This window comes from Loxodonta africana, chromosome 16 (assembly GCF_030014295.1).
Source record: "Loxodonta africana isolate mLoxAfr1 chromosome 16, mLoxAfr1.hap2, whole genome shotgun sequence".
NCBI lineage: Eukaryota > Metazoa > Chordata > Mammalia > Proboscidea > Elephantidae > Loxodonta > Loxodonta africana.
Genome location: NC_087357.1, coordinates 12538105 through 12548651, shown reverse-complemented (window position 1 = coordinate 12548651; position 10547 = coordinate 12538105). Strand labels below are relative to the sequence as shown.

General features: G+C 46.0%; 1 protein-coding gene across 3 annotated transcripts in view; it reads left to right on the top strand.

Annotated features, from left to right (window-relative positions):
• The first annotated feature begins 119 nt into the window (after positions 1-119).
• The window catches only part of ACADSB (acyl-CoA dehydrogenase short/branched chain), a 55363-nt gene continuing 44935 nt past the window's right edge, over positions 120-10547 (top strand). For all 3 annotated transcript variants that reach the window (XM_064269218.1, XM_023559802.2, XM_010599221.3), the window contains exon 1: positions 120-241. In XM_064269218.1, the coding sequence (XP_064125288.1) occupies positions 200-241 (42 nt within the window). In that variant the 5' untranslated portion in view covers positions 120-199. The remainder of the gene's footprint in view (positions 242-10547) is intronic.

Sequence of the window (10547 nt, the reverse complement as noted above, 5' to 3'; positions counted from 1 at the left end):
GGGGCGGGAGGGGCGGGAGGGGCGGGAGGGGCGGGAGGGGCGGGAGGGGCGGGAGGGGCGGGAGGGGCGGGAGGGGCGGGAGGGGCGGGAGGGGCGGGAGGGGGCGGGCCCTGGCTCGGCCCGCCCCCAGGCTGGCACGCGACGTGAAGGCATCGGGGTTTCTGTGCGTGTTTAGAGGCTGGACCTGCTTGTAGCACGGATGGAGGGCGCAGCTGTTCGGCTGCTGCGAGGCAGCAGGCTGGTGAGTGCGCGCGCAGCGGAGGTCCTGGAGGTCCGGGCGACCTTGGCCACTGGCGTCGCCAGCGGCGAGGCTTCTAACCGGTCCCGGGCGATCGCCTGAGCCGCTCCACGTCTCTGGCTCGCGCGTCTCTCCCTCCTCTGGGCGGGTGTCCCGGGGTCCTTCCTGGCCGGCCGACCCCCACCTCCCTCCCGGCCTCCGTCTAAGCCGGACTGCGCTCTGTGGGAGGCCTGGGGAGTGGTCTAGAAGCTGTTCTGACGGAGCTAGCCCCTTGAGTGGAGTCGGAGAGCCGCGTCAGCAAGATGTCTTTCAGGCCTTTGAGCCCTGAGCGCCACGAATTTCGCGTCTCTGCACGCATTTTACAGAGATGTCACCTCTCCGATGCCCTAACCCACCTTTCCCCAGCGATGACCTGTCAGCCTTCCTTGCCCAGCAAAAAATGATTGTTAAAATTTAGGCCCAGTCTGGGTCTGAGCAGAGTGTCTCCCTGTCCGCTCTCCTCCCCTCTTCTGGAAACTTGGGAAGGGACCTCAGAGTTGGTCAGACTTACCAGTTGTTCTTGTGTTGTGTGCCTTCGAGTCAATTCCAACTCACAGCCACCCCATATGAGAGAGTAGAACTACACCGTAGGGTTTCCTAGGCTGAACTCTTTAACGGGAGCTGATCTCCAGGTCTTTTGCCCCGCGGAGCCGCTGGGCAGGTTCTAACCGCCGAGCTTTTTAGCCACCAAGCGCTTAACCATTGCCACCAGGGCTCCTTGGCAGGGTGGGAATTCATTCTCTCTGCCCTTATCTCATGGCTGGGGCCTTATCCCGCACGTGGACTCAGGGAAGCCAAGCGCTACTGCCTAGAACTTGAGCCTGCCATGAATATCCGTCCACCTGTTGTACCTCATTGTGCTCTCTGGACTTACACAAACTGTTGATTCTTTAACAACTCTGGCTCCAGGGTTCTCTGCCAGATTAAACTTCCCTACCCCTCTCCCCCCGCCCCCTTTTTTTTTTACCCCCTTCAGCCCTTTCCTCTAAAGCATGCTTTGCAGAACCCTCCTGCGTTTGGATACCTTCACATTTCTCAGCCCACTTCCCTGGAAACTCCCAAACCTGGCATTTACTTTTTATATTTCCTTTAATGAGCTAAATAAAGGTTCTTCAGTTCATGCCCAGAGGCAGGACTCTTTTTGTCTCACATTAGAGATAATTATGTTATTTGGCTGTTTTATAGTTTTCGGGTGTTAAGAAAACTAGTAAAGTCATTTTAGTATATTGTTGAAAGCAATAAAAAAATATGTTTTTATGGTCAATGTTTTGTAATTATTTAATAATTTAGCAAAGCAAGTTCCCTGGGTTTCACAATTTCCTGGCTTTGGAGCTAACATTTTTTGACCGTGCACTGTGTGGTAGGCATGTTCTGGGTGCTTTACCGATGCCCTCTCACTACCATCCTTAATAGTAGCCATGTTTCAGATGCAGAGTCTGACGCTGAAAAGATTAAGTTATTTGCCCAGTCAGCTAGAAAGTGAGAGCTGGGGTCCAAATTCTGGTCTGATGATAAACTTAACCTTCATGCACTACTGCCACCCTCTTCCTTAGAGCCACCAGAGACCTATTTGTTTGAAATTGTTGGTTTCATTGTGGTTTATAGCCTTTCCCAGTTTTTAAAGCTCTTTTACAGAAATGAAATCATGTAATTGATTGAATGTTGACTCTAGCATCGTGCTTAAAAACGTGGGTTCTGCAGCCAGAGTGCTCAGCTGTTACTTCCCAGCAGTATAACCTTGGACAGGTAACTTAACCTCTTTAGGTCTCAGCTTCTTTGTTTATAAAATGGGGAGAATAATAGTACCTACGTCAGTCATAGGATTGTTGTGAAGATTTAATGGATTCATATGCACACGTAAGGCACTTAAGACAGTGACAGCCATAGAGTCAGCGCTCAATAAATGCTAGCTCTTATCGTTATTGCTTTGCATGAGGCATTGTGTGCTATGGCAAATGCAATCATGACTAAAGAAACCTGCATTCAAGAAGTTTATGTTTTAGTGGGGAGGTTAGAACTATATCCAACTAACCTCATTATTTAAGCCGTCGGCTTGACTCATGGTGACCCCATGTGTGTCAAAGTAGAACTGTGCACCATAAGGTTTTCAGTGGCTGGTTTTTTTGAAAGGTAGATTGCTAGGCCTTTGTTTTAAGCCCCATCTGGGTGGACTCTAACCTCCAGCCTTTCAGTGAGAGGCCAAGTGCTTTAACCGTTTACACCACCCAGGGACTCGGCATATGATTTAGACGCGGTCTGAATCCTAAGAGGTCCACAGTCTGCCCTGGGTTAACAGGTGGGAGCAATGACTAGGAAGGACCATTAGGAAAGAGAGGCCTTTTGGAAATGGGGGCTTAATGGGTTTAGATTTTAGTAGGGGAAGTGGGGCTGGGAGAGCACTGCACCAAAAGGGGAGCCCCCCACCAAGATCGTTTTAAGGAATTTTAGAGAGCTATTGGAAGGTTTTGGACCTTGGAGGTACATCATCAGAGCTATGATTTATTATATTGTTGTTGTAGCAAGTGGCATGGAAGGTAGAGAAACGCAAGGTGAGGGCAATTTTGGTTAGAGACAAATGGAGAGCCAGCACTCATTAAGCACTAATGATAGACTAGGGACAGCGTTTTACATCCATTACCCTGTTTACAAGGAACACTGGTGGTGCAGTGGTTAAGTGCTTGGCTGCTAACCGAAAGGTCGGCCCACCAGCCACTCTGCAGGAGAAAAATGTGGCAGTCTGCTTCTGTAAAGATTTACAGCTTTGGAAACCTTATCAGGCAGTTCTCTGTCCTATAGGTTCCCTATGAGTCAAAATCAACTCAGTGGCAGTGGGTTTGGGTTCGTGTTTTTGGTCACCCTGTTCACCCTTCCTATGAGCCCTCTGAGGTCCATATTCCTGGCTTTCTTTTACCTGAGGAAATTCCAGGCGGTTCCCATCGTTCCCAAGGTCACACCACAAACAAGTGGCAGAGCTGGGCCTTGACCCATGCCATTTTCTCAGAAAGTCCCTTCTTTCTAAGAACTGCCCTGGCCATTTTATTTGTTCAAGCCACCCAATTAGTGGGGAATTGAGCCTTCTAATTGGCATGTGGTTCCAAAGCATTTTTAGGCAGCCTAATTCTTGAAAAATATCCATGAGTTGATTTCTTGTTCAGTTAATCCTGTAAAAGTTGCCAGATAGCATTGCCAAACTAGATCTAAATCTTATTGTTCAACTTTTTGCTGTTCATCAAAGATCAAAGTCAGCGATATTGTTGACTAGAGGGCAATGGCTTTGGTTTTTGTTTTTGTTACCCGTAGCCGTCGAATCAATTCTGACTCCTAGTGACCCTATTGGACACGGTAGAACTGCCCCATGGGGTTTCCAAGGCTGTAATCTTTACAGAAGCACGCTGCCACATCTTTCTCCTGCAGAGTGCCTGGTGGGTTTGAAACTGGACCAATGGGTCCGTGCCCAGCATGCAAGAAGTCAGACTCTCAGATGCTGTCTTTGAGAGGAAGAGTTTATTTTGTAGTCTAGCAAACTGGAACTCACAGATATCGACCTCAGATTGAGTTTCCCAATCTGCCCGAGCAATTTGCAGTTTATGCTTATACATATTCATTTAAGGGTGGAGGAAAATGGTGGGCAGGATCAGAAAGTTTTAACTATTCATAGTCTCTACTGATTATTTATTACGAGGCGGGCTAAGACTCAGCATGGGAGTGGCTGACGGACCCTCCACTTTTGAAATGGGCTTGGCTACTGCCGATGACGTATTTCTGGTGATTTTGGTTTGTTGGCATGAGTCTTTTCATCCTTGACATAAGTTCTCTTGCATTATTGAGCATGCATGGTTGCCTGGGGTTGTTTGTCAGTACTCTTTGTTCTGTGCATATCTAACCATGCTGAGCCAGTTAGATCTGAATTCCCCTGGGAGAGTCTGCAAAACAACCTGAGGGAAGTGAGTGACATGGTGAGGGAGGTGACCACAAGCGGCCTGATAACTGGTGGAATACTAATTAATTAGGTGTCTTCAGCCACTAGGGGTACCCTCGCAGATTCAAACTGCCGACCTTTTGGTTGGCAACCCAGCACTTAACCTCTGCGCCAACACTATTAATACAGGCAGAACCTATTACATCACCTCTAACTCCAGGGACAGGGGTGTCTTTGCTCTTCACAACATACTTTGGTTAATCTTAGGCATCTATGGATTTACAGCAGGGTCCTTGACCTCAAGGAAATTCATTTTAATTGTGGAGACAGGGTATGTTAAGAGATGAATACTAGAACAGTAGAAGGTAGCATATTGCTAATGCTAAATGAATAGTATGGACAGATGTGCTTATAGGAGATGGAACTGGAACTGAGCATAAAAGAAGGGGATGGTTTAGGTGTATGGTGAAGCAGCAGAAAGGGGAGGTTCCAGGCATAGGAGATTGAAAGCCAAGGTATAGAGATGGGAACGTGATCTGCTTGTTTAAGAAGTAATTAGTATGTCAGGATAAACTGATGCGGTGAGTTTGCAGAGGGAGTTGGAGAACATTAAGTTTAGAGGGATGGAGGGGGTTGAGATGGCAAGTCCCTATCATGTTAAAAGGTTAAGTTGGTGCTTGTTGCAATAGCAGTTAGTGTAGCAACTGACTGATGGCCGCTGAGCGGTTTGCCTTCTTCAGTCTAGGAAGCTGAAACAGTCATAGATTTAAGCAAGCACAGGTTTATTCTACTTCCCCGCAAGTTCAAATGGGGCTGCCGGCAGGTGGGATAATAGCCCCTTTGTTTACCAAAACACAGGCGTTTATAACATTTATTACTCATCAGTATAGAAATGGCGGGAGTTTTTTTGTTTGTTTTTTGGGGTTTCTTTTGTAGCTGCAAATACATTGTTGTTTACTTTCTCTTGGGTGCCAAAACCAAACCAGACGAAACCCACTGCTGTCAAGTCAGTTCCAACTCATTGCAACCCCATAGGGCTTCCAACACTGTAAACCTCTGTGGAAGCAGATTGCCACATTTGCTGTCCTAGAGCCACTGTTGCTTTTGAACTGCTGACCTCTTGGTTAGCAATCAATCCCTTTAACCACGGTGCCATCAGGGCTTTTATAGAACTGCCTCAGGTGGGTTTTTTTTTTTTTTTTTTTGGGTGTGATCTTTGTAGAGCAGATAGACAGGACTTTCTCCTACAGAGCAGGTGGGTGGGTTTGAACAGCAGCCCAGTGCTTTAACCATCGCACCACCAGGGCTCCCCTCAGGTGCCAGGAAGATTAAGTGACCACAGAGATTCTCTCTGGCAGGTTTCTTACTCCTTTCTCTTAGGATCATTGCACACTAGCCCTGTTTCGGGCTCATACTGTCTTGATTCCTTCCTGAGGTCTAGAACAGGGCATCTCCACTTCAGCACTATTAACAATTGGAACTGGATAGTTCTCTGTTGTAGGGGCTGCGCTGCACATTGCAGGATGTTTAGCAGCGCAGATTTACTCTTCTGAAGAACATATCTGCCCTCTACTTGCCAAATGCTAGTAGCACCACCAGCTCCCCCAATTGTGACAACCAAAACTGTCTCCAGACATTGCCACATGTCCCCTGGGGGGCAAAAATGGTCCCCCATTGAGGACCATTGGTGTAGATCTGTGCAAAAGTGTGCATGATGAGAGTGTGGGATGATAACCTCATTGTAACCTAGTAGGAACCTTTCTCAACCTATTATTCGCCACATCCAATTTGCTGACTCTGCAAAAGCTGATCAAGATTCCAGCAGGTGCCACTGAGCTTCTGAACTGCTGTTTGCTAAAGGGTTTCACAATAAAATGGTCCACAGCTTGCAGGTAGAACTCATTAGTTGCCATTGAGTTGACTCCCACTTATGGCGACCCCATGTGTACAGAACTGTGCTCCATAGCATTTTCAAGGCTGTGCCCTTTTGGAAACAGATTGCCAGGCTTGTCTTCTAAGGTGCCTCTGGGTGGATTTGAACCGCCAGCCTTTCAGCTGGTAATGGAGAACTTAACCATTTGCACTACCCAAGGATCCTAGAAAGACCTTACCAATTGAGAAAAGGAAGACGTATTCATAAAGAAAGACTTAAAAAGATTTGGTAATTATCTTTTCATGGAAGGACTCCATATTTTCTAAATGAAGTGGCTTATCGCTTGGGAAAGAGTGGGAAATCTGCAGGAGAAGTAATTTTGGGGGAACAGAAGGAAGATGATTGTGTAATTTTGTTTTAGGTATGTTTGAAGTGTTCATAAAATGAATAAATAGAAGTGTTTTGGAAGCTGTTTAAGAAATGGGTCTGGAAACTAACAGAAAAATTGGAGCTGGAGATATAGGTCTTGGAGTCGTGCTTATAAACATGTCAGCCAAAGCCGTGAATGGGTGTGGGACATCCAAGGGACAGTGAAGAGTGAGGAGAGGACAAGCTGAGCCTTTGGAGTACAGTACAGGCCCGTCCTGTGGGCATGCTGAAGAAATGCCAAGCAAAGGAGAATTCTTCTTGTAGGATGTCAGAGGAGGCTTCTGACGAACACGCTTGATTCAGGATTGGAGCAAAAGAAGAAGGATATTTAAGTCCAACCTGAAGAGCAAAAGTATAAACAGAATTCATGCCACATAAAGACAACAGCTGGGCAAGAGCAGAGGAGGCATGTTTTGAGAAGTTCAAGATATAGCAACAGATCCCAGGGTCAGCAAATGGAGATGTTGTAGGGTGCCATCGAGTCGATTCCAACTCATAGCAACCCTATGTGACAGAGTAGAACTGCCCCATTGGGTTTTCTAGGCTGTAATCTTTATGGAAGCAGATCACGAGGTCTTCGGTGGAGCTGCTGAGTGGCTTAGAATGGACTCGACAGCAATGAGTTTGGTTTTCTGTGTGTTCAAGAAGGGTTGGGTTGAGTCTTCAGTCTTCAAAGTCTTATCTTTTATGAATGTAAACCACAGATTCCAATCCAGGCTGCACATTAGAATCACTTGCAGGAACTTTTTAGAAATATAGAAGCCCAGGTTTCAAACCAAGTCTGTTGAATCAGAATCGTAAACAGTGGGGCTGAGATCTCACTTTTGTGCAGATACTAATAGGCTAGAGTTGGTAAATGTTCCCAGGACAAGCCAGTTTCTTTAGTTTAACCATTGGCAACTATATTCAGCTCTTAAGAAACCCATAATTTGTTTAGTTAGTGTCAGACTGGGCATGTTATCTAAAAGGTATATCAAGATTCTTAAGGGCAAGCCAACCTCAAAATCCCAAAGCAGACATGCTTCAGGCAATTATATTTACTTTTAAAATTCTAACAATAAACATTTTTTTTAATTTTGCTTTTAAAAAATCTTAACATTAAAAATTTTTTTTAACCAATCTGAGCTGTTTGAATTTTTTTTAATTGTGCTTTAAGTGAAAGTTTACAAACCAAGTCAGTCTCTCTTGCAAAAACGTATGCACAACTTGCTATGTACTCCTAGCTGCTCTCCCCCAAGTGAGACAGCACACTCCTTCTCCACCCAGTATTCCCCATGTCCATTCAACCAGCTCCTGTCCCCCTCTACCCTCTCATCTTGCCTCCAGACAGGAGCTGCCCACATAGTCTCATGTGTCTACTTCAGTCATGAAGCTCACTTCTCCCCAGTATCATTTTTTGTCTTTTACTCCAGTCCAATCGCTGTCTGAAGAGTTGGCTTTGGGAATGGTTCCAGTCTTGGGCTAACAGAATGTTCGGAGACCATGACATCTGGGGTCCCTCCAGTCTCAGTCAGGTCATTAACTCTGGTCTTTTTCTGAGAATTTGAGGTCTGCATCCCACTGTTCTCCTGCTCCGTCAGGGATTCTTTGTTCTGTTCCCTGTCAGGGCAGTCATTGGTGGTAGTTGGGCACCATGTAGTTCTTCTGCTCTCAGGCTGGTGTAGTCTCTGATTTATGTGGTCCTTTCTGTCCCTTGGGCTCATATTTACCTTGTGTCTTTGGTGTTCTTCATTCTCCTTTGCTCCAGGTGGATCGAAACCAATCGATGCATCTTAGATGGCCACTTGCTAGCTTTTAAGATGCCAGATACCACTCAGCAAAGTGGAATGCAGAACATCTTCTTAATACATTTTGTTATGCCAGTTGACCTAGATGTCCCCTGGAACATGGATAGATATCTTCTCGTCTTTCACAATATCAGGGAAGTTTTCTGCCAAAAAATCTTCAACAACTCTCTCTGTATTTTCTATTCTCCCTCCCTGTTCTGGTACTCCAGTCACTTGTAGGTTATTTCTCTTAATAGATTCCCGCATGATTCTTAGGGTTTCATTTTTTTTTTTTTAATTTCTTTTATCTGATTTTTCTTCAAATATGTTGGTGCCAAGTGTTTTATCTTCAGTCTCACTAATTCTGACTTACATTTCCTCATTTCTGCTCCTCTGATTTTCTATTGAGTTGTCTAATTCTGAAATTTTATTATTAATCTTCTGAATTTCTGATTGCTGTCTCTGTATGGATTCTTGCAGCCTATTAAATTTGTCATTATGCTCTTGAATAACCTTCTTAATTCCCTCAACTGCTTTGTCTATGTGTTCCTTGGCTTGTTCTGCTTTTTGCCTTATCTCCTTCCTGATCTCTTGAAGAGTTCTGTTAATTAATCTTTTGTATTCTACCTCTCGTAATTCCCGGAATATCTCTTCATCTGGAAGATTCCTCGATTCCTTGTTTTGAGAGCTTGTTGAAGCAATCATGGTCTGCTTCTTTATGTGATTTGATATTGACTCTTGTCTCTGAGCCAAGTATAAGTTATTATACTAATCTGTTTTACATTTGCTTACTGCGTCCTAGCTTCTTGCTTTGTTTTGTTTTGATATGCCCCAATAGGCTGCTCGAGTGAGCTAACTTGATTATTGGCGTCTTTGAAACTCTAATGTCCTGTCACCAGATCGCTAGAGCTGTTACCAGATATATGAGCCTAGGAGTCCGTTCACTTTTCTTGTATGGATTCAGCTCAGGGGTGTCCAGGTAGTCAGTCACGACGTGTGTGGTACAGGCTCTCACGTATGGTCTTAGAGGAGCAGGGGTGACTAGTGTAGGCACAGGTATCTGGTTGCAGCGAAGGGCCACGCTCGGAGCAAGGCAGGGGGCTAACAACCGTCCCCCAAAGTGTCTGTGAGGAGAGCACATCACTGTTCCCTAGAGCACACAGGTGGGTGGGCTCTGCAGGTGGGCCATGGGCACTCAGTGCTTTTGGCTGTAAGCACTGGGAGGTGCCGCTTATCCTTGGACCCTGTTGTGGGTGGCTAGATGGCATGGGTGGAGCCACCAGTCCTCAGGCTCCTGAAGTGGGTAGGTGAGGACCCTACTTAATAGGCAGAGCAATGTCAAACATCAAAAACCTACTTCTCCACTGCACAGCTGAAACAGTTGAAGTCAGACATCAGGCATTTACACCATTGCACTATTCCACCAAGGGCTTAAGCTGCTTTCGTGGGCCCACACAGGTCCATGTAGGGGTGAGAGGTATTCAAAGTCCTTGGACCACTTGAACCCAGACAGAAGCTGCTTCTGCCCTGAATTCCCAGCTTAGGGGAGCCGGCAGATTATTTTTTCCGCATTTGTTAATTTGTTCCTTCTCCAAGGCCGGCAGAATGGCTCAGGGCTACCAACAAGATACCAACTACCACTGATGCTGGCTTAAGGACTGGGGTTAGAGGAAGGAGGGATCAGATAAATGGGAGAGAGTGCTTTCGAAACGGGTGCTTTTGATCTGTGTGGTGAATTGGACGCCAATACTTATGTCCTTCCAAGAGCACTGTTCTTCGCTGATTCATGAGGAATGAGTACACTCTGTGCCGCTCACTCTCTCCTGCTAAGAAACCACGTCCTGAATGCTAGCACCAGCCCCACTGTGCTCACACCAGGGGGTTGGGGTGCACCGCTCACTCTCTCTCTCTCACTAAGGAGACCATGTCCCGAACACTACCCCAGGGGATTGGGACTATGGGACGCTGGTTCCCGCCAAGTCAAGTCCGGCAACTCCTTGTTGGTTGTGAACCATCTCTCCCTCCCCCTGCTGCTCAATCCGATTTCTTAACTTTGCCTTTGATGTTCAGGGCTCCTAGTTTGTCATATATATAATCAATTCACTTGTTTCTTTGGGTCTTTGTCATAAGAGGGACCACCGGAGGTGTCTGACTACTCCACCATATTCCTATGTAGATTTTTGCTTCCATGGAAGTGTACTTCTTTTGTAAAAACAAAAAACTTTTAACAAATGTGCTTAAAGCACTCTTTTGTCAAAGGTACAAAAGCATCAACTTATAACT